This window comes from Mustela nivalis, assembly GCF_964662115.1.
Source record: "Mustela nivalis genome assembly, chromosome: 6".
Taxonomy (NCBI): domain Eukaryota; kingdom Metazoa; phylum Chordata; class Mammalia; order Carnivora; family Mustelidae; genus Mustela; species Mustela nivalis.
In genome coordinates, this window is record NC_139025.1 from 38,429,395 (window position 1) to 38,454,978 (window position 25,584).

Sequence of the window (25,584 nt, forward strand, 5' to 3'; positions counted from 1 at the left end):
CACCCCCCACTATCACTGCTATGAAGAGCACAGATTGGTGAGATTAGTCTGTCTCTGGAAGATACTCTGAACCAACAATTACACCATTTTAAATTGGATCCCACTATGTTTGTGATGGAAAAAATATGAATCTTATATCTAATAAAATTTTCATATACAGCCAAAAACCATTGCAGCACAAAGTATTAATCTGTTATACATGTTTCTACTAGGTTTTAGGATATGGCCTCATATTCTTATTTATACTGGCCTCCTTCTGTCTATGAATGAACATATCAATACTCTTAGGTTGGAACTCTCAACCTAAATCAATAGTTACAATTGTTCAGTATTTTTCCTTATGTTTTCCCTTTTCATTTGCTTGCATAAGCTTCAAAAAAAGCAGGCAGTAAAATTGTTCATTACAAAAATGACTATTCCTACACATTTTATCTCCTTCATTAGTGGTTATCAAAATAAGATCTCTTGGGGTCCTTGATGACTGGGCTCTTAGAATAGTAATGCTAATAACATGACAATATCAATACTTTTGTGTCTGGCAAACATTAATAATCAGTTCCCCCCGGGAGCCCATCAAAAGCAGCAGACTTAATGGGATCTTTGTGGTTTCAAACACAAGGAGGTTGGGTAGGTGGTATATGATGTCTCTCAGTCCTGCCTAAAGTGGCCCTGGTCAAAGAACATCTGAAAACACTCCTTTATTCACATTTCCCTTCCCACTGGTGGGGAATTTCACATAAGAACAGGGAACACAGTTTTCTCAGCATAATCGTGGATCCAAATGTTCTTAACTAATTCCACATACACGTGTGACCTATTTTATAGCATTATATATAGTCACACAGATTGTATTTATTCCGTTAAACCAAAATGTTAGTTATATTTCTATTTTAAGCCAACAATGCCTGTCTTTTACTTTTTTCTTCTCTTTTGCTTTCAATTCCTTTCCATTTCTCACTGAAAGATATGAAAGCTTGCTTGCTGAGGATTAGCAAATGCCCCTGAAGTCTACTGTTCGCACAGTTCTGTCCAAAGAGGGCTTACTACCCATAGTGAATGAGATTCTACTTTCTAGTAATGAAATACTAACATTTCATTCCACAAAGCATACTAGTATAAATGTGAGGCCTACAATAGAGCAACTAATGAAAAGAAAAACCTCCAGCTGATATGGAAAGTGACATTTCACATTGGTATCCCATTTTTAAATACAGTCCCACACAAAATACACATTTTGGCTAGTTTTAGATTCTTTGGAGAAAATTCTAAATGGAACTCTTGCTCTAAAATGGTCATAAAACTAATACCAGTTTAGGTCTTTGATTATAAGAGAAATGAGAAAAATAAAAAATGCTTAAATTCTGACACCTTTCCAACAGAGAATCATGAGCTACTGAGTACAGCTATAGTAAGCATTACTTGTTTAGGGGCAGAAGAGCGAAAAAAGGATTTGGGAAGATAAAAAAACAACTTTAAAAAAAAAGAGAGAGAGAACTTTCTGCTAAAGATTCCAGGTAAGACATTGAGAATTCCACTGTACTTTCTATAATGTGTCTTGTAATGCCATGATTTGTATTTTGTTTCAAAATAATTTTAAAAGAAATATTCAAATGCCCAAAGGTAAGGTTTTCTCTATCACCTCCTCTCACATTAAGTGCCCACATTGTTGTGGGATGACAACTGTAAATTACCACTTTTACAGTCAATTCTCACTGGAGAAAAAAAAAAAAGAAAAGATTTTAAAGAGATAGCAATTTCATTCTATAACACTGACATTAATTGTTCCTAAGTTTTAAGAACTGTTTTTGAAGACCCAGAGTATAGAAACTAAGAAAATAAGACTCAAAATGTTTTTGGCATTCCTAAATTCACACACTTCAAATAATACCTGTTGCCTTGTTGTTAAACCTCACTCAGCAAGCTTAGAATAACACAAGCTTGCAATTATTATGAGAGTTTTTGTGAATAAAGCATTTGCTCCTTTAAGTGGGTTTTAGAGGAAAGCAGATATTTTTAAGGAAATGTGTGACCACAGACATGCTCTTTCTTTTACTTTCATCTGTCAGGCTAAGAAAATGATATTTTAAAGCTGTTATTCCAATAACTAGCTTAAAACTGATTACTCAAATAGCTACTTAAGCATATAAACTTATAACACCCACTTTAGTGCAGAAAACGATCTGTGCTGCTATTTTACACAAACAATAATCCTTTCTCCTTGCTGTCTACTTATCAACTGAAGTCTTTTTTTTTTTTTAATTTAAGGCATGTATCTCTTTAAAGTACAATAAACATTGCTGTCTTGCTGACAAGAGAAGCACAAAAACCTAATGTCCTCTGATAAACAGAACTTTTGTCACCTATGGTATCCTCCAGACACTGTCTATTTCTGGAAGATATCACAAAGAGAACAAAAGCTGTTAATGATGCCATTCTTTTGCACCTGTAAAAGCACAAGCTCCAAACTTATGAGCAATTTCCTGATCTATAAATAAAAACAACAAGTTCATCTCCACTATATCAAAATCCCTCAAAGCTACCCATAAAGTTGGTGAGTTAGTTTCAGTATCTCCATTCAAAAGGATGTATGTTTAAGGCCTCCTCATATAATCTTGAGGATGTGTGCTCAAGAAGGGGAGAAAGACCTTCAATCCACCAAGCAATAAGAATTTAATGGGTGCCTCTATGTGGACTGCCAAGGTTGACAGACGTCTACCTAGAACTCCATCATAAAATTCCATGCTATGGCTATTTCAGATGCAAAACAGCTCCAGAGTTTCTGCCAAAATTAAAACTCAAGACTATATATGTTAGATATAGAGATATACACACACCTCCATATGTTATAGAGTCATTGCAAAAGTGAAAACAGTAGAAAATTTCTACTGTTTCTGAAATAGTGATGTGTGTTTAGGGAGTTATCAAACTTAGGTGTTAAACATTTCCACAGCATACTTACAGAGAGCTTCAGATTTGTTTTTATTAATATCCTAGCATCACAGAGGAAGCTCAAATGCCACAAGAATCTGTTTCTAAGGTAACTCATTATATACCCTTATATAAATAGCTCAGAAAGCAGAACTCCTCATATTCCAACTGTAAATGTGCCCAAATTTGTCAAAGGTCCTCTGAACACTTAATTTAAAGTCTCCCACCCCTAGCAATAAGCTAGTGTGTAACATGTTCATTTGTTGGGTCAAATTCTTGAGCAGGGGATAATAACACATCATCTAAGTTGCAAGAAAACAAACAATAAAGGATGAGAGATTTTAAAAGGCCAGATCTATTCCCTCTTTTTCCCAAGAATAACAAGGAAATGGAGACAATAGGGTTTAATTTAGAAATGAATTGTCTTAGTTAATAATTGTTGAAATTGAGTGACGGGTATGTGTGGTTCATTATATGATTCTTTCTCCACTTTCCTGTCTAAGAATTTCCATAATAAAACGTTTTTAAAAAGTGAAGATCTCTTTCCAACATCCTTACCATTATACACTGAAGGAAACAAGAACACAGAGATGTTAAGGAAGAACCTGTGATGGTTAATTTCATGGGTCAACTTGACTGAGCCACAGTGCCCAGATATTTCATCAAACACTTCTCTGGATACTTCTGTGGTAGTGACTTTTGTGGATGAGATGAACATTTAAATTGGCAGACTTTGTGTAAAGCAGAATGACCTCAATAATGTGGGTGGGCTTCATCCAGTCAGTGGAAGACTTTAACAGAACAAAGACTGACCTCCAGAAGAGCAAGAAGGAATTTGGCCCACAGATAACCTTTAGATTTCAACTGCAACATCAGCTTCTCCCTGGGTTTCTAGTCTATCAGCCCATCTTGTAGATTTTCGAACTTGCCAGCCTCTATAATTGTATAAACTAATTCCTTAAAATAATCTCTCCCTCTCTATCAATCTTTCTCTCCATCTCTATGTTTATGGGCATAAACACAGAGATGGAGAGAGCTTTATATCTCTATTATTAAATATGTCTATATTTATATAAAATATTTAGATATAGACATGGTATAGATTTAGATAGATAGCAATAGAGATAAATTTAGATATAGGGTCAGATAACTAAAACGTCTATAGTGGCTATTAGGAGCGATATTAACAAGGGTTCTCCACAGAAAAAGAACCAATATAATATAGGATGAGTGCATGTGTCTACGCATGTGTACACATGCATGCACATGTTTCTCTCTCTACCCAACAATGAGCAAGATGAGTTCAACCCTATGTAGAGTAAATCTCAACACCCTGTCAATTATTATTTTAATCCCCAACAGTATTTGTAACAATTTATATTTTGTCTTTTTACTTCCAGTTTTGCTTTTGTCTTTGTCCAAAAATTTAATTAACTAATTTCCAAGGGTTACTCCTTGGAAAGGAAAGATACAGTCCAATATAGCCCTTATTGGACTACATCTTTCCTTTCTACCATTTTACTTCTAGCACTTAGCACACTGTAGTATAACATAGATGCCTAACAAAAAATACTGAATGGATGAACAAATATTCTCAAACCAGTAACCTTTCCACTGGGTTCTTCAGAATCTCACCCACCAAACAAGGTACAATTGGTCATACTTTGATAGGTCCACTGAGAGGTATTCTCAATTATTTGTATCTTAACCAAGTCAATAAAATGAGTACCTAGACAACACAATAAGACATACTATGGCTTGTCTTAGTGTTTAAACTTTTACAGCACCTCAATTCTCAATTTTTTGTCTCATGTATTATGTTGAATCTTATGAAACTTCCAATCTACAAAAGGAGTAATTTCATAGAATTCAACATAATTTAACACATAGTTAGAGAAATCCATATTCTATGCAAATTAAGGCCTTAAAATCAGAAGAGAAATTACATTTTTTTTATTTTTTCAGTTTATTTATTTTCAGAAAAACAGTATTCATTATTTTTTCACCACACCCAGTGCTCCATGCAATCCATCCCCTCTATTATACCCATCACCTGGTACCCCAACCTCCCACCCCCCCACCACTTCAAACCCCTCAGATTGTTTTTCAGAGTCCATAGTCTCTCGTGATTCACCTCCTCTTCCAATTGACCCCAACTCCCTTCTCCTCTCTAACACCCCTTGTCCTCCATGATATTTGTTATGCTCCACAAATAAGTGAAACCATATGATAATTGACTCTCTCTGCTTGACTTATTTCACTCAGCATAATCTCTTCCAGTCCCGTCCATGTTGCTACAAAAGTTGGGTATTCGTCCTTTCTGATGGAGGCATAATACTCCATAGTGTATATGGAGGAAATTACTTTTTAATTTAGATTGTTGAAAAGTGAATCTTGCAGGGCACCTGGGTGGTTCAGTTGGTTAAGCATCTACCTTCAGCTCAGGTCATGAGCTCAGGGTTGCGGGACTGAATCCCACACCAGGCTCTCTTCTCAGAGGGGAACCTGCTTCTCCCTATCCCTCTGCCTGCCTCTCTGCCTCCTTGTTATGTGTGTGTGTGTGTGTGTTAGTGTCAAATAAATAAATAAATAAATAAATAAATAGTCTTTTAAAAAAAGAAGAAAAGAAAAGTGAATCTTCCACTCTAGGTACTACCTTGTATTCAAAACATATTCCTCATTGGAGAAGGATGACATAAGCAGTACAGAGGGGCTATTCCATTTATCCTACTATTTCAAAGAAAAATGGTGGGGAAAATAGAGGGGGTACTTTCAAAGATTATCCACTCCATAACTCAAAATAAATTATTGTGCAATCCAGAAGTCTGTAAATTATATAAAAAGCATTTCAGTGACATGTATAGTTTTCAGTTATCCCATTAGAAAGAAATGGGGGTGGGTCGCCTGGGTAGCTCAGTCAGTTAATCCTCCAACTCTTGATCTCAGCTCAGGTCTTGATTTCAGAGTTGTGATTTCAAGCCCTACACTGGGCTCCATGCTGGGCATGTAGGGAAGGAAGGAAAGAAAGAAAAGAGGCTGCAAGGAAAGAAGAGGGGAAGGGAAGAGGGAAGAAGGAAGGAAAAAAAAATTGAACTTTTTTTTCAATACCAAAATATTTGATTCATTTACAATTCCTCTGATTTATCTAAGCCCAAAACCAATGCACAGATATACAGATGAAGAAACCTAGATTCTGGGTATAGGTAAAATAAAATACAGTGTTAAGGATGACATCCAAAACCTCCCAGTACAGTATGGATTGCACTGTGTTTATAGTATCCTTAAAAAAATAACCCACCCGGGACGCCTGGGTGGCTCAGTTGGTTAAGCAGCTGCCTTCGGCTAAGGTCATGATCCCAGCGTCCTGGGATCGAGTCCCACATGGGGCTCCTTGCTCAGCGGGGAGCCTGCTTCGCCCTCTGCCTCCGCCTGCCATTCTGTCTGCCTGTGCTCGCTCTCTCCCCCCCCCTCTCTCTGATAAATAAATAAAATCTTTAAAAAAAATAAAATAAAATAACCCACCCTTTTCTGCCTATAATTAATGCATCAATCATACTAAATAAAGTAAAAAGAAGTTGATGCTGGTCACTTACAACTGTAAGACAAGCACATGATTAAATATCTCACTCCAAGGAGCAAAAAATAAATTAAAAAGAGAGACCATTCTTACCTGCTGGTGAGTACCCTTTATATTTTTATTTTTCTATCTGTTTTAGATCATGATTCATACCATTTTGTAAAGTTTGTCAATGCTTTTTCTTATTTGGGCATAAAAGGAAAATATAAGTTATCAAAATCATTCAGAAGACACTGGAACTTTTATCAATGGAACAGCCAAACTCTTCTGTTTGGGTGAATTTCAATAAAATCTTGTTAAACTCTCCAAATCTTGAATATGAATTGGAATTGGTTGTAATTTGGCAACTCTGAGTAATTTTTAAAAAGTAATTATTTTTCTAAACACCTAATTTTTTAAATCCCTCTATAGAATTAAACTGCTGGTTGTGTCACGGAACATGTGGTGCTCTGGAAAGGGAAATGTCTTAAAGAGAAAAGCTTGCTTAATGACCAAGGCAGAACTGAATTGAACTAGTAGGGAAAGAAACGCATGGGGAACCACCAGATGGCTACGTGATGGGCAGAAGCAAGGGCAGGTTTGGCCAGTGTTGACACTCTCCTCACACACTATCCTTCCTGACCTGAAAGGGGAAATTAGCAGTGAACCTACCCCCACGTCCATCAATGGTACTCCACCCTGGCCACAAATTTCAGTCACCTGATACTCTTTGTAAAGCAAATGATTTGTGCTGCCACTACCACAGCCACTGTCGCTCTCCGTTCTGATTTAGTTACTTTGCCATGGGATTGGGGCACTGTTTTTGTTTTTTAACATTCCCAGGATTGAGACCCAGTATAGTTCAATGGGGCTTACAGTTGGAAAGCATGCTCACTGATAACCATAATCCATACCATAAATATCTGACAAAGTTTTTTCCATCTCTTTGGAAGAATCGTTTTAACCCCTGGAAGGGGCACGTGGAATACCACTGAGGAAAATGGGGAAAAGGGAATCTTATATCTAATTCTTCCTCAACTCTCCTAATTTGGAATGATTAAAAAGGACTTCTGGGTTATGCCTTCACCTCCTCCCCCTCCTGTACTGGCTGAATGGTGCCCCCCCAAAAAAGGATAAGCTGACATCCTAATCGCTGAAACCCATGAATTCTGGAAGGGTCTTTGCAGATGTAGTTCAGGATCTTGAGATGAGATCTTCCTGGATTATCAGGATACAACCAAAACCCAGTGATAGATGACACAGTGAGCATAGGCACACACAGGAGAAGGCATTGTGGGGATACAGGCAGAGCTTGGAGCTAGGAGAGCGTGGCCCTGCTCACACTGATTTTAGACTTCTGATCTCCAGAATTGTGTCAAAAATAAATTTATGTTATTATAAGACACCAAGTTTGTGACATTTTATATGGCAGTCACAAAAACCCAAACCTCCTTTTCCTTATTTTTTCTCATCCCAGAAGTTCAAAAGCATTAAGTAATAGACTGAGTTGGAAAAATTAGGTGGGCAGGGGAAAAAAAAAAAGTGTGATTAAGATCTGGACCTCTGGCTTTGGGTGCTCTTGGATACAATTCCCAGATCTGCCACTTAATAGCTTAGGATCTATTTATTGAAATGTTATTGGCAAAGTTGTGTTTGAACAATTCTGACCTAAATACAGAAATGAAATAAAAAATATTTAACAACGGCAGCCATCATAGCCCAAGCAGAAGGAAATGTCATAGAGTAGAGACCCCTACTGGACGAGAAGCCAACCTATTTAGCTGCAAGTAAAGAGATGAGGGTGATCTTGGGGAGGCACCAGTCAATTGGGCCTTCTTTTCAACTTGGGGGAAGAAATCACTGCATTTTAACCACCTTGCTTCTGAGCCCCAGCTGACACAGCATTACTGCTGAGCACTAGCTGAGTACCATCTTTCCCTAAATGTGCAAGAGCTTGTCTTCATGTTGTCTCATGGCACTCTTGTCTTTCTCTGTGGCCCCCCTTCCCATGCTCAGTGCTGAGAAACTAAACCTCAGGTTGCCCACTCCAGGTAATTCAGTCAATTTCATTTTGGATAAAGACCAGTCTTTGGGATTTCTACTTCCACACTCTGTTTCTGATATATCAGTGAGCACAGGTGTAAGCTTGTTCACCACCATGTGCCATTTCCCACTGTGGGTCCCCTGACCTTCTGAGGAATTGGCCTCTACCCCTACAGCTCTCCCTGTGAAGTGCTCATATCTTCAGTACTTCCTGGTGATAATTTCAGGCTACATGAGCTACACAATTTTCAAGACCCAATGCAAAGTGAAAACATAGGGACCTTGGCTCAAAAATCTTTAAGAATTTTAAGACAGCAACAGCAGAGCATTAAACCAAGCACGGTGTCTCTTCTAGGCATGGATACATACCAAAGAAGCAGACCCTAATTCCAGGAGGCTCCAGGTAGTTCATTCCTAACCTCTGCTACAGTCCTGCCTCACCCCAAGTTGCAACAACTCCCTGGCAGGCTCATGGACTCTCATTCCTTTGCTGTCTTCTCCCCACCCACAGGGCCTTGTACAAACTTCTAAATCCCCTGTGACATCAACTGCTCATCTGAAGAACTACAGGGGAGCCTTTTCAATTTCTTTCTCCTTCCATTCCTACCAGTGTGTTCTACCCACTGAAGCTGCCCTTGGCCCACATGGGACACAAATGAGACCATCTCCTACCACAGTTTTAAATTGGAAGCACAGGGCACTCTACTTTCTGCCTCCTCCTCAGACCACGCTGGCATCTGACCTCACCATAACTACTCCAACCCCATCCACATCCGCCACCCTTCTCAGGGTCCAGACAAGGTCTCAAATGCTCTGTATCTCTTTGCCTGACATCTTTCCAAGCCATGGGCTTCCCCTTCTAGCAATGGAAGGGCTTTCTTCTTCCCCTCCTTGTCTGGGAATAACTCCCCACATAGCATATCCTCTACCCCTTCTACATTGTACCTCTTAAAATGAAGATTTGCTCCAATCTCTAAATGTTGTCTTTGATATATAAAGAAAGGTTTTGAGGGAGAAATTTAAAAAAAAAAAATAAAAAACAGAAAAACTTCCTCTCTTTCTTTCTTGCAAAGCTAGGCTTCTTTAAAAACTATTATTTCACAATGGCAGTTTTATTTTTAATCAGGTTTTTCTCTCAAAGCTGAACAATGCCTCCTTTGTTACAAGTAGTACCTGCCTTTCTCCAAACAACACTCATACCTTGCATAAAGAAATCAAGTAATGCATGTAACATACTTAGCAGGTGCGTGGCAATATTAAATGCTAAATAAGTGATTGCTGTCAGTTGTCACTGCTTAATTATTATTACTGTCTGTGTTATTAGGAAGAAAGATCTGCAGTTTCTTTCTCCCCTTACCAAATCCAAATAGAGCAACATGTGTAAGTTCTTTGAACTTTGAAAACTTTATAGCCTAAAAGAAAGCAAAGTATTTTTGTCGGGTAAGTTATTTTGCATGATGGCTTCAGAAAATAGACTGTCCCTCCCGCCTCTGTGATATTACCACACAGATGAATTATTTTATTCTTCAGAACCTCACATATATTAGATTATAATGATTGGCTTGCAGATAGTCAGCCATTTTTTGACCTATAAAAATGGCATTTCATATTCTTCAATCTAAGAGTGGGATGTTCTAGTTGACTTTCAATCATTTTCGTTAGCTCTCTTCCATTCACAGACTGAGGTCTAAAGAGGAAATTGCTATGGTAACCCTAAGAATCCAAGAGGACTACACGGGAGAAATTGGGAGAAACCGAGTCCAGACTCAACACTGAAAATGAGGACTTAAGGCCCATAGAGGTGAAGTGAGTTTCCCAAAATATCGCAGCTAATTAGTGGCAAAACTAAGCTGTGGCTGTCTTCACCCTGACTTTTTCCACCATATCAGGCTGCCTTCCCTACTTCTTTACATTTGCCAAATTCTGTTGAGAACATCCCAATCTCACTGAGATATCAGTACTCTGAGGATGGTAATTAAGGCAAATATCAAGACTTAGAGAAAATCTGGGGTAAAAGCACATTTTTCAAAAAGACTTTTGATCCGTGATAATTAGACTTTTTACTGATAATTAAACTTTTAAAGGGAGAAATGTCATATTGAAGGTGTATGGTTCTTAGACATTATAATTTGGAGAGTCTCTTGATTAGACTATTTTTAAAGCTCTCTTCCTATGACCCTCTGAGTTTGAGACACGGATTTTTCAGTGTTTCTTCAGCTGACAGCTTCTGGTTCGTGTTTTATTGTTATTGTTTCAACATTATCTTCAAAACCTCAACTTATTTGCAAGTATAATTCATAATTGTCTCTAAAATACTCAGATAATATGTCAAACAAGACAAAAAAAAAACTTAAATAGCTCTAACCTTAGCTCTCTGTACCCATTATAGTTTGCAAAGGAGAAAACATCACCAACTTTAATCTCCTAATTTAAGTAATGAATGCAATGTGTTCATGGGTGATGGCATTCCTAGAAGCCATTACTGTGGCTGGAACTTGGTTAATGCTACACAGCTACAGTTCTATTAGGACTTTCACTCTAAGCACCATGCTGGTAACTTTACAAAGGTAATTCATTAATCTAGATCAACACTTTAGAGGATGTACTGATTATCTCAAAATACAGATGAGGAAATTGAAGTTCAGAATAGTACCATAATTTGTCAAGATCACACAACCAGCTACTAAAGCGGGGAGGTGGAGTAGAATTGCTATGAATCTTACCTACATACCAACCCATGACCAAGCAGAAGCCTATCCATCCTACACACGTATGTCCCAGCGGGACAGTAGGGGCTAAACCATTTGTAAGTCCCAGACTTCACGTGACAAACTTTATTTAAAATATTCCATTCTGTTTTCAGAAGAGAAGTCAGATGCCCAAAACAGTATTCACAAGATAAGGCTACAACAGCAGCAATACCAAAGAGATCTCCAGACCTGCAATTTATACCACCTATATTATCTCCTGTGTTTATTTAAAAATAGGTACACATATTCTTTGATATTCCTCCCTTCAAAAATGGAACATAATTTCCTTCCCTTGAGTGTAGGCTCTAAGTACAAAGCAGTAAATGACTAGCATATGGTGGAAGTGACAATGTAGGCCTTCCCAGACTCCCTTATAAAAGAAACTCTGGCTTCTTCTTGCTCTCCTCTCTTGGATCTCTTACTCAGGAAAGCCAGCCGCCATGTCACAATTATAGTCCAGCAGCCCCAAGGAGGGTTCTGTGCTGGATAGGAACTGAGGGCTCCTGCCATCCTGGAAGTGAGTCTATCAGCCTTGGTCGAGCCTTAAAATGACTGCAGCTGACATTCTAATTGCAACCTCATGAGAGATCCTGGTCTATAACTGTCCCGTAAGCCATTCTCAAATTTGTGAATTTCAGAAACTATAAAATAATAAATATTTGTTGTTTTAGGTGCATGTATTTGGGGATATTTATTATGAAGCAAAAAATAATTACTACACATTTATCTCTAAATATGCCTTTTCTTACAGCAATAAAGTGGAACCATGACTTCAAAAGCTGCCATATCAATAAGCCAAATATATTCCTGAGTTCAGGCTCACCCCAAACATACCCAGGAGGCAGGATGAGTAAAGCTGTATTCCTCAAGGACTTGGCCCTGCTCAAAAAAACAAGATTGTTCCAGGACACCAGGGTGACTTGGTTGGGCATTCCACTCTTGGTTTTGGTTCAAGTAATGATCTCAAGATTGGGAGACTGAGCCCCACATCAGTCTTTGTGTTCAGTGCAGAGCTTGCTTGAACCTCCTCCTTCAGTGCAGAGGTTGCTTTTCTTTTTCACTTTCCCTGTGCCCCTCCCTCTATTTATAATCTCTAAATAAAAAGATAGCTAGATAGACAGATGATAAAGTCTTTAAAAAAATAAATAAGATTGGGCACCTGGGTGGCTCAGTGGGTTAAATCCTCTGCCTAGGGCTCAGGTCATGATCCCAGGGTCCTGGGATCGAGCCCTGCATGAGGGCGGGGTGGGGGGTGTCTCTGCTCAGCGGGGAGCCTGCTTCCTCCTCTCTCTGCCTGCCTCTCTGCCTACTTGTGATCTCTGTCCTTCAAATAAATAAATAAAACCTTTAAAAATAAATAAATAAATAAATAGGATTGTTCCTCCATCAGTGACATCGTGTCCCAAATGGGGCATAGAAGAGAAAGTGAGAATTAAACTCTTAAAAAAAAAAAAAAAAAGAGAGAGAGAGAGCAGAGTTGTTACCTGTAAGATAAGAGCACTATTTTTAAATGCCCAACTTCTGTGTGATGATAACCTTCACTCCATGGTAACCTCCTGTACCACAAAGTTCTACATTTCAGCAATTGAAAATAAAAGTATGTCCTTTAAGAACAGGAAGTCAATTATTTCTTTAAGTATGTTCTTTTCCTCCAACAAATTAAAGGTGGTTAGTAAATGATGGGAAAATCTCAAACACAGCCAACTGAAGCGAAATGTTAACAATACTCCAACATAATGAGACTAAAACATATCAAGGCTCTTGTCAGTGAAAAACCTTTTTTTTTTTTTTCAGTCAAGCATTAGTCAGAGAGAAATTCAACCCAGACATTTAAAAAGCTCAGATGACAGGAAGTGGTGGTCAGCCTCTTCCCATCTGCTCTTCAAACTCAAAGCAGGGCATTACTTTCATAAGGCTAATGTATTCTTCGGTAATGTCCATTCATCATGTCTACCACAGCTCATGTGTGATTTCTTAATGGGGTCTATCCTGGAAACAGGGACACTCCTCCCTTGACCCAAACCACAGCACACTGCCAAGCTCAGGAGAATGTAAAGTGTCATGCTTACCCAGCCCCTCACGGATCCCAGTCTTGTCTTTAGAGTGCTTCCTTTTCCCTCGCTGCTCCAGGCATGGAAGGCCTATTTTTTCTAAATATATCTTCTTGTTGATGAAGAGGAAGAGGACGACCAAAAGAACAATAAAGACCCCAACTGCCGATAAGAAGCCAATAGCTTCAGGAGGAACTGGCAAGAGAACACAAAAGAAAAAAGATCATCACAAAGAAAATAAACCAACTTTTAGTTCTAACAAGTGATCAAATTTATGTTTATTAATTAGAATGGCAAATACTCTATGAGTTTTAACACTTGCCGGCATTCCCAGCACTGCGTACAGGAGAAAGGACAAAAAAAATACTGTTGCCTGATACAAGCAGCGAGGCTGGTTCTTCAGATGATAGACCTCGATATTTAGGCACTTGTGCTTTTTCCTATCCCCAGCCCAATATTCAGCTTCAAACACAAACTATAAGAAAGATATCTGTCAAGTGGGTTGGGCTAGAAATGGCTGATCAGTGTTATAAAAGCAAGTCCCTTAGCAGCTCCTGGGTGGCATCTGCCTTTGGCTCAGGTCATGATCTCTGGGTCCTAGAATCCAGCCCCAAGTTGGTCTTCCAGCTCAGCGAGCTCAACAGGGACTCTGCTTCTCCGTCTTCCTCCATCTCTCCCCTGTTCTGTTCTCTGTCTGTCTCGCTTAGAAAAAAAAAAAAAAAATACAAGAGTTGAGGGAAATTGGAGGAGGAGATGAACCATGAGAGACAATCTGAGGGTTTTGAAGGGACGTGGGGTGGGAAGTTGGGTGAGCCTGGTGGTTGGTACTATGGAGGGTACGTATTGCATGGAGCACTGGGTGTGGTGCATAAACAATGAATTCTGGTACACTGAAAAGAAATTTAAAAAATAAAAAAAATTTTAAAAAAAGCAAGTCCCTTAAAAACACAGCTGCCTAAAACTTAAATAATCACTCGAGACAAACTTTCAGACATCTTCATTTATTAATATTTGCATTTGGAGAAAAATTCATTTCCTGGATATAGTTTTGCAAATCCAACTATGCAATGTGTTGCCAATGGTGACAAGAAAATTCTAATCCATGTAAGAAAGCAGAAGTATATTTTGACTGGTTAATATTTTGGAACTCTAAAAAAATGAAATCCCATCTTCTTCCTCATCATCAAAATCTCCTGAGCTTCTGAGCTTTATTTGACTTTGGTTCACTGCTTCACAGTGTACCTTAAAGAGTCCCAGCCATTGAGTTCATCTATGAGGTGCATATACCAGGAAGACAAGAACTAATTCAAGATTGAAGGAAGACTTCTGTAAGGGAATGACATTTGAGCTGAGACAACACTCAGTAAAGAAATCCAGAAAGCAACCTGATTAAGGAATTATAGAGCAGGTGTCAATAAGAGTTATTCAAGGGAGCTGGGTATATGGAAAGCTTATGAAAATGAATCTCCTACATGCAGCTTTAATTCTTGGGCAGGTTTAATAGACTGATAATATGAAGGGATAATATTTACCTCATCCTACCATCCAGATACAGGGACAAAGGATGGTTCAAACAGGTTCTAATGCCATGGAAAGATAAAGAAAATAAATGGTACTGCCTCACAGAACCAATCCAGTGGCAAGCCAATAAAAGAACAAACAAACAAACAAACAAAAAATAGCAGACAAGATAGTAGCTTGGTACTCTGCAAAATGATAGTAGTGTCTGCTATCACAGCCAACATATACCATGAAAAAAGTATGTACATATTGATTATTCCCTCTGTCTTCAGAGGAGCATAGGTAGTAGTGCTTACTGGCATGGGTTCGGCAGTTATACTAACTGAGAGGAAACCACACTCTACCACTTATGATCTGCATGGCCTTGAGCAAATTATTTAACCTTTCTGTGCTTCAGTTTCCGAAGCAATGAAAGGAAATAATAAATACAGCTATATCAAAGATTAAATGTAGTAATGCATGGAAAATAATTGGTGTGGCACCTGACCTATAGTGAGTTCCCAGACCTCACTAATCACCATCATTATCTTTGCAGAGCTGTTAAAATATCTAGGAGCAGTCATTTAAAAAAAAACAGATGCACCTCTATGTTTATTGCAGCATTATTTATAATAACCAAGATATGGAAGCTACCCAAGTGCCTATCAATTGATAAATGAATAAAGGGTATATGGGGTATATATCCAGTGGAATATTACTAAAGAATGAGATCTTGGCATTTGCAACAACATGGATGGGCCTAAAGGATATTACACTAAGTGAAGTAAGTCAGACTAAGAAAGACAAATACCATATGATTTCACATATATGTGGAATCTAAAAAAACAAAACAAACAACAAAGTAGAAATAGACCCACATGAGGAATTTGAGAAACAAGACAGAGGATGATAGGGGAAGGGAGGGAAAAATGAAACAAAGTGAAACCAGAGAGGGAGACCATCCATAAGAGAGTCTTAATCTCAGGAAACAAACTGAGGGTTGCTGGAGGGGGAGGGGTGGAAGGGATGGGGTGACTGGGGGATGGACACTGGGGAGGGTGTGTGCTATGGGGAGTGCTGTGAATTGTGTAAGACTGATGATTCACAGACCTGTACCCCTGAAACAAATAATACATTATATGTTAATAAAAAGAAAAAGAGACCCATAAATACAAAGAACAAACTGATGGTTGCCAGATGGGAGGGGTGAGCAAAATGGGTGGAAAGGAGTAGGAGGTACAGGCTTCTAGTTATGGAATATGTAAGTCACGGGGATGAAAGGTATAACCTAAGGAATATAGTCAGTGGTGTTATAATAGCATTGTATGGTGACAGATGGGAGCTACTTGTGGTTAGCACGACATAATGTATAAACTTGTCAAATAACTATGTTGTATACCTGAAACTAACATAACATTTACATTAACTAAACTTTAATTAAAAAAAAAAAAAAGATGTATCAGGGGGCCTGAGTGTTTCAGTCATTTAAGCATCTGACCTCAGCTCTGGTCATGACCTGGGATTGAGCCCTGAGCTGGACTCCAGGCTCAACAGGGAGTCTCCTGTCCCTCTGTCCCTGCTCATTCTCATTCTTGCTCTCTTTCTCTTTCCCTCTCAACTAAATAAAATCTTTTTAAAAATATCTAGCAGCATTCAAATATGACATACATGCACTGCTTTGTTCACAGTCTGTGCTCTGGACCCTATCTCCATCCCTCTGATCAAAATAATTATCTCTCTCTGTTTTTGCACCACATACATGTATTTTCAGCTATTTCCCCTTGTAAATACAACATGTTTTTCACCTGCCTTAAAAACGCATCAAATACCTCCCAACCTTTCATAGCCTCTCTTCACTACCACATGTTCCTCAACCGTAGCCCTCTCTCCTTTCCCCTTTGTAATCTTCTTCTGAGTATTTCCTATACTCATCTCTACTTTCTTACCTCTGAAGCCACTAGCATCCTTTACCCAGACTCCCATTGATCTCCATGTGCCCAGAATTACCCCTTAAATCCTTTCCCTACACAGCAGCCAGGGAAATCCTTCTGAAATACAAGTCTGATTTGCTCAACTGGTCTCCTAAAGCTTTCTGTAATGAAGTGCGCCCCCCGCCAAATATACATCCACCCAAATTTCAGAATGTGCCCTAATTTGAAATAAAGGTCTTTGCATATGTAATTAGGATAGGATCTTGAGATGAGATAGATCATCCTGGATAAGGGAGGTCCTTAAATTTAATGATGAATGCCCCTACAAGAGCCCAAATAGGAAAAGACAGAGAGAAGAAAGCCAGTGAACATAGGAGCAGGGACTGGAGTTAAAAAACCTCTAGCTGAGGAACAGGGAGGGTTGCCAGCAGCCACCAGGAGCTAGGAGAGAGTCACAGAACAGATTCTCCCTCAGAGATTCCAGAAGAATCAACCCTGCTAACATCATCATTGGTGACTTGTGGCATCAAAAACTAGAAGATAGTGAATTTCTGTTGTTTTAAGCCATAAATTTTCTGAGAATTTGTCTTGGTGACTCCAGTGACTTTCTATTACCCATGGGACAAAATTCAAATTCATTAACTAATTTTATAAAGCCATTGATGACCTAGCTAGAGATTTCAGCCTTTATTGCTCATCACTTCCCAACATCAAGCTTTTTTTTTTTTTTTCAACATTAAACTTTTATTGCCAGTATATTCACCTACTTCTGGTCCCCCAAACATAGCACATCTCCAGACCTTTGGATAAGCTATTTCAACTATATGAGGCAAGAGAGGAAAATGCTTACCTCTCTTCTGGCTATTTCTGATACTGTACTTCTTCTGAAAACCTTACTTGTTCCTCCTGACCAGGCTAGATGATTCTACTATGTGTTCCCTGCCACTGCACCCCTGACAGCTTTTCCAACAGTTTTCAAATAAGACATAATTTCATAAGAACTGTACTTCAATTACTCATTGTACTCTCAGTGGCTAACATAGGGTAGGGACTCCACAAATAGTTGCTACCTGAATATATGTTGAACTCTTCTTTATTCAGCCATTGATAAATGGACCAGTCAATGAAAACTTCTGGAAAGGAAAGATAAACCTCAAGTGGGTCAGTAACACTAAACAACACAGGATTGGATTTACATAACATTAAGCCTTAGGAAAAAGAGAGCTCATCTATCATTCATATGCAGAAACATTTGCACATAATGTCATTTGTTAATGAAACTAATCTGTTATTTTTGAACAAAGTATATTTTTCCATTAGAAAACAACTTGAGGGCATGGCTGGGTGGCTCAGTTGGTTAAACATCTGCCTTTGGCTCAGGTCATTATCCCAGGATCCTGGAATCAAGCCCTGCATCAGATTCCCTGCTCACTGGGGAGCCTACTTCTTCCTTTGCCCACTCCTCCCCGTTTGCATGCACTCGGGTGCTCTCTCTCTCTGACAAATTAATAAATAAAATAAAATAAAGCAACATGAGGCTTATTACATAAAATCTGCAAAATATAGAAAAATTAAGACAACCATTATTAAGATTTTGTGTACTTCCTTCTAGTCATTTTGACTACAGGAAAAAATACTACATTATATTGATTTTACCTTTTTGGTTCATAAAACAATTTTATTAGATTAAAAGTTCTACTATTTGTAGAGATGTTAAAGAAAAAAATCATTCATTTATGTAGTAGAATTTTTTTTAATTTTTTAATTTTTATAAACATATATTTTTATCCCCAGGGGTACAGGTAGTAGTATATTTTGATAACAATGGGAAATATACAAAAAAAAAAAAAGATCATATGGAATCTTACCACCCATCAGTGCTACCTTTTGTTTTTTTCTTACAAATTTTTTCTTAACTATCCTCACTGAAATACTATTTTACATGCTGATATTAATGCATTTAATATAAAATCCCTCAGATTCCAGAATGGAAACAACACGAAGAAATTATTCAATATAATCTCCAAAGATGCAAAAAAAAAAAAAAATTGAGGGAATAAACCTTCGTGTTTCTCAAAGTAACTTTGTTTGTTGGAGGTGAAATTATTTGTTAACAATAAATTTGGCAGCAGTGAGTTAACTGTGGATGGGCATAAAATTCTAAAGAAGGTGTCAGTATTCTTTACTCATAAAAGCTGTGTAGATACTGCTCCATTACTTCTTAATCGGTCATGTTTATAAATAAGTGTGATGCTGCAGCTGACTTTTTTCTACTTTTTCTTTGGGCAACAGAACGTTTTGGTCAAAATGTTGCTAGAATCTTTTAACACAAAAAGTTTACCAGAGGGTGTCTTTTTGTGAGTTATCTTTTGTTGATTTTTTTTCCCTGGAACCCAGATTTGCCACCAAAATATCTATGGCTTTTGTAAAGCTTGGGAGAGTTTTCTTCAGTTATGTCTTTGGCAATTTCCTCTATTCCAACTGTTCTTATTTCTATATTAAACTGGGTAAGTATTTCTTTGGCTACTGACTTAAATTTTTTCCTCTTTGTTTTTTTCTTCTGCATTCTGATAGATCTTCTTAAATACAAACTACACATTGTCACTCAAGTAAATAGGTAAAAATATGCTCTTAACCACTACACCATATTAATTACTGTAAACTCTGAATATCTGAGTCAGTGGCACATGGTGGGGCAGGAGGGGGGGATATATTGTCTTTTTGCCTCCTTTCAAGTTGGATGGTAGAAAACTCTAGGAATTAGTACACATCTGGCTAAAACAGAAAGAAAACTTAGTTTTGCAAGTTTGGTTATTTCAACAGAGTTCATGTTCCTCCTAGATAGAATCTATCAATTCAAATTCTATCTTTTCCTATGTGTTTATTGGTACTTAATGGGAAGTCTGAACAGGTGTATGAAGAGCTGCTGGAGAAATGCTATGTTAAACTGTAGGTTAGCTTATGTGCTTTCTAGATGAGTAGAGTATGATAGCAATGGCTAAGAAGCTGGCAGTGACCCCAGACTTGTAATATTTGCTTTCCCAGGGTTATACACAAACTGTCCTTTTTTTAAAAATGGTTTAAAATTCCAACACTAATTTAGCAATTCCACTTCTAGGTATACAACCAAGGGAATTGAGAATATATGTTCACACAAAAATGTGCTCATGAATGTTCATAACAGGATTATTCATAATACTGAAAAAGTCGATGTGGCCCAAATGTCTATCAACTGATAAATAAACAAAATGTGATATAGCCATACAGTTATATATTCTGCAATGAAAAATAAAGCACCAGTACATGCTGCAACATGGATGAACCTTGAAAACATGCTAACTGAAATAAGTCAGACACAAAAGGCCACATACCGTATGATTCCATTAAATGAAATGTCTAGAATAGGTAAATCCATAGAGACAGTAAGTATATGAATTGTCCCCAGAAGGTGGGGGGGAGGGTCCTGAAAAGGGGTATGGGTTTTCTTTTTGAGGTAATGAAGTTATTCTGGAATTAGATAGTGATGATGGTTGTGCAACTTTGTTAATATACTAAAAACTACTGAATTTTACACTTTAAGAGGGTGTGAGTTTTATAGAATATGGATTTTATCTCAGAAAGTTTAAATTGCAAATATATCATTTTAATAAAGACTGGAAGAAAATATGAAAAGAATTATAATAATTGTCTTCAATTTGATTGGGAAGTGACTTTATTCATGTTTAAACATTCTGTAATTTTATGATTCAATATGTAGAATTAAAAATAAAAGTTTAAATATTATAGGTTATGAGAACTGGAGTCTGCACAGCTCTACCCCCTATGTGTAACACTGAACTCAGCAAGCCAACAGCTCTATCAGTATAAGCCAAGGAGGGTTTGATGCTGCATTTGGGTCTAAACAAAATTAGAGACCTTGGCAGGGAAGCTTAAATTCGTTTTGCATCCCATATATACAAATGCTATAGTGAAGAGCAAGCATTACATGTATCATCTGCTACAGATGACAAGGGCACATATGTCATGAAACTTAAGTGCCATCTGCAAAGTAACTCGCCTAATTATTCCAGTGATTGCTAAATTGGAAATTAGAAGGCTATGAAGTTTGGTCACATAGTTTCTATTGAAAACTTCCTTAAAGTTAAATATATCTCTTATGTTCCACTGGATAGCCCCATCTGTTGATTTTCAAGCAACGGCTCAAGGAGAAGACAGAGCCTACAGTGACATAAATAGAGAAGTCTCTGCATGTCACATAGTCACTAGATGTTTGTAAATTTCATTCCATGGTTGTTGAAAAGGTTAAAAAAAAAGGCTAACCAGTTACAGTCATTTGACTCTCAAAAGCTAGAAATAAGATGAGAGGAAGCTGAAATTTTACTTAACAAAATTATAAGGGGGGATCAGAATTAACTGAGCAATGACAGCAGAAATAATTTAAAAATAAGTTATAAATTCTCAGGAATAAACTCTTTTGGCATCACTTGGAGGAACATTAGGAATTTCATTAAAAACACAAGGAAAGCCTGAGGTAAATAGAACTCTACCATCTTTGAGTATCCATCAACCTGAAAGTCCTGTTTTCAGAGAGATAATCTCAGTTTCATTCATCCCTGTAAAAAGTAGCATGACTTTGAACTTGTTTGTATAACTTTCTCAAGCAATGGTTATGCAGCAAAAGTCCCTGACTTGAGCCCAAGTTTGTTCACCTTAGAATTCTGGGATTAATCTAATGCACAGCACAGCAATTACAGACAAAACAGTACTATTAATAAACTTCAAAGCTGCTAAAAATCTTGATCTGAATTGTTCCCACCATGAAGAAAAATGATAATTATGTGACTTAATAAATGGGTTAGTCAATGGTATGGTGGTAATCACATTATAATATATAAATATCTCAAAAAAGGAGTTGCATACCTTAAACTTACACAATGTTATATGTCAATTGTGTCTCAAAAAAAGTAAATTTAAAAAAAGGATTCAGGATTGCCTGGGCATGACTACATCCTCTTCCAGGGACCATCCAGGTGAGGGCTTGAGAAGCCTCCTAGGGATGACTGTGAACAAGGTCAGAGCAGAGGTAAACTGAGTACAGCACAGGTGTGTGCCATCAGGTGGACCCAAGTCAGGATCCTCAGGTGAGGAGGTGACCATAGAAATTACTGAGTTAGATATCAATAGGCTTTGGCTTTGGCAAAACAAGGAGATGTCTTCAAAGGCGATTTGGGGACACTAAGAGTTAGTTCTGGGGCACCTGGGTGGCTCAGTCAGTTAAGGGTCCAACTCCTGATCTCAGCTCATGTCTCCAACTCAGGGTTGTGAGTTCAAACTCCAAGTTGGGCTCCACTAAAGAGTTGTTGAGGCCTTTCACCTATAGTTTATGTTCAGACTTTCTTTGCAACTACCAAAAAGAACAGAAGGTAAGAAATGAGAAACTTTTCAGAGTTGAACACCAATGTGCCAACTCCATAGACAGCTACTTCAGTGCACAAATTTTAATATTAAAATATCCATACAATTAAACTCATTTATATCATTAGCTGTGTTTTTATAATCAAATAAGAAATTAAATAAGTCACTTTTTAAAATGAGCATAGAACAACTTGAACTGAGGGCTTTAATTTTCCTTTTTTCCTTTGGTAATGCCTCTAGAACTAAAAATAATAATAATAATCAAAGAACAAAGCTTTTGATACTTAGCATATTGTTTTCCAGTCTCTAAATTTAAGGCTAGTTATTATAACCTCAACAACCTTCATGGACAATCATTTTTCTAAAAATTTCTAGGACTAGGAAATGCAAAATATTTTATATAAAATATATTTTTTAAAGAAAAATGGGTATTTCCACTTAAATTTCCTTCCCAGTAATAGCTAACCAGGATATGTTAAACCACATATTCAAACAAATTCTTTGGAAGGAAAAAATAGATCTTTCAAAAAATGGCTTAATGAAACCTAAGTGAGATTTTAACATGTTCCAAAATAAAACATAGCAACATATGGAGTCACTAGCAACCAATCATTTCTCAAAACAGTTGAGAACACAGCATTTGGGGGTATACACGGGGTGCTATCTTTAATATAATAATATATGTGTGTTGAAATGTGTCCATCTTCTTCTGAGAATTAAGTAACCTAACCGGTCTTCTTTACATGTTTAAAATGTTAATTCTCCCTTTGCATTAACACACACACACACACACACACACACACACACACACACTTCTAGAAGCCAAGAATGATCAGCAGTCTTGCTCTCCTTTCCCTTAATGCTCATATGGTTGGCTCAGAAGAAGCATTTAACGATGAAAGTGGATGAACTGTACCAACAGGTCCATGGAAGGAGACTTTGAGACTTTTCTTACCTGAATTTCCCTGAGCACTTGAGCTATTCTCCGTTGTCTCCAACCTCTCCATTTCCCCACATCTTCCCAGAAGAGAAAGAGGATAGAAAAGAAGCAAAAGGAACTAGATAATGCTGATGATTTGTAAGGCTGCAGTCAACATTTTTGGATTGTTGGGTTTTTAATGGCATACTTACAGGATTGAATTTATCTGAATAGTTTATGGGCATTATACAATTTATATGTCATTTGTCAAAAAAAATCAATCAGTTAGCATGGATATCATATCATTATAACTTTAACATTGCTGAATTTAAATTAATTGTATGATAAAATTAGAAACATATGCCCAATTAAAACATGTCATGTTGAGACATCAGAGAATATACCTGTATATCATTGTGGTGGCGTGGTTGTTGAATCAATGTGGCAATTTAGCTTTAAAGCACAAAGAGAATATTTTTATAAATGAGAGAAATTGAGAGACAAGTCTACTTCAGGCAGACAAAATATCAAAGAAAGATATCCAACTTTCTTCAACTCTCCAAAACAAATGCATTTGGAAAGCATTTGGACTGAAATATAATTTTGATTTGTTTATAACTTCTTTATTTTTCAACTCACAGAAGACTGCCCACACAGTGAGACTGAGGTTTTAACAAAATTATTTTTTACCAATTCAATATCCTCAAAAAAAAAAAAAAAAACACTTTTGCTTTCTGTTTAGTACAGTTAAATATTTTTTAAAGATTATTATGAAGACTTCAAATTTTAACTTCTGACCCCAAAAAGTCGTATGTAGAGTTTTATGCTCAAAGACTAAGCAGCATATGGGACATCCAGAGCTAAGAAGACTTAAAGGTCTTTTAAATGCCCAGTTTCTCAGACAATATATTTTTGGGTATTCAGAAAGTTATCTATCCACAGAGACACAAGTTCACCCTGTCAGTAAGAATTTTCTGGGTACACTGAAAATCCACTGACAGTTCGGCTAAAAGCATCAAGTGTAGTTCTAACAGTAAAATCAATTATCCAGCATTAGCCTGGCCTAAAGTTCAGACCACATGCAGCCATTTAGGTAACAACACTGAACAAAATTATCATCGTATTCACATAAAATAGCTGTGTTTTACCTATTCTAATTCCATAGTAGAAAGTTAGAATTTTCTCTGGAATTAATTTCTGAATAAAACCCCTCTCCAAAACAGATGGGATTCTAATCGATTCTCATATTTCCTCTACTAGAAGCATTTACTGGTTGTTTCTTCATTATAAAAAAAGGAAAAAAGAAAAAAACACCAGCATAAATTGTCTGTTTTACTGTCTGTGCTAATTTCATTTCATTATATCCTTAGAGTAAGCTATTATTTTCTCACTGGTTCCCATGGCATTCTTCATTATCAGCTGCTAATTGTCTAGCATTCACACAGGACTGTGAACTAAGTAGGCTGCTGCGTGGGCTGAAGTTCTAGGGGAAGCTGAACAGCAAAAGGATTCTGCATTGTTATTATTGTGACACATTAGAAGGTTTCCACCCACTTACGTGCCCACATCACTCTGCTGCATAGCGTCCCTACCCAGAAGGGCTGTGCACTGAAACACAGGAGGCCATCTGCACTAGGCATGCCACTTGATAATTACTGCACATCAAGGGAAGATTACATGGGGTCAAACCGTTGTAGGCCTGAAAGCCAGGGGTCTGGCTCCATGTGGTAGGTATGAGTACTGATCTTAAAACACAACTATGACAGGTCTATCTAAAAGGGGTCCTTTATTCCCAACCTTGAGCAGAAGTACCTAACTCAGGCCAATTACTCCCTCTAACTTCTCCCCATTTACCCTTCCAACATCAAGGCCAATTTAGAGATTTAAACATTTTGTGAAAGACGCAAAAATATCAGAGACTTTATCAGCCAATTTTGAGATGCACTGCTCCTTGACATTATTCCCAATGGAAGCTTGGATATCTGGAGCTAATTACATTTGACCTTATAAATTCAGAATGTGCCAAACAAAAGCTACTAGAAGAGCCAAAACAACATGCAACATTTTACACATTTAGGTCAAGAGGGAGTTGTGAAAGTCTCTTAATTAGCACAGCAAACAAGGACTAGAGAAGTAGGGCTTTGAGGCACAGAATATTAGTGCTTTTATTCTGGCTCTTTGTAGGCACCATATTGCAAAGTCTTGTGCAACAAAGCTCTGATTTCATGGCATGCTATGTACTGATCACTTTTACCAGAAAATTTTGCCCCTTGAGACACCTGTGTCTCCTCCAGGCACACTTGCTTAAGGTAAGAGCTACCTCACCAGCTCAGGGTCATAGGGAGCTCAATTTCTTTCATGGGTTAACCAGGATCATTCTGATGCTGTAATACATGAAAGAGATAGGCTGATGGGTTCAAGGTGAACCTCAATTATTGGTGCATCTTTGTGAGGCCACCACCATCCAAATACTATTCCAGGGCTTAATAAT

The 25,584-nt window shown here is 37.6% G+C and overlaps 1 protein-coding gene across 5 annotated transcripts in view; it reads right to left on the reverse strand.

The window, feature by feature from the left end:
• SYT16 (synaptotagmin 16) overlaps positions 1-25,584 on the reverse strand; it is a 261,099-nt gene that overhangs the window by 126,191 nt on the left and 109,324 nt on the right. For all 5 annotated transcript variants that reach the window (XM_082734935.1, XM_082734933.1, XM_082734934.1 and 2 more), the window contains exon 2: positions 13,347-13,523. In XM_082734935.1, coding sequence (XP_082591061.1) covers positions 13,347-13,523 — 177 coding nt within the window. The remainder of the gene's footprint in view (positions 1-13,346; positions 13,524-25,584) is intronic.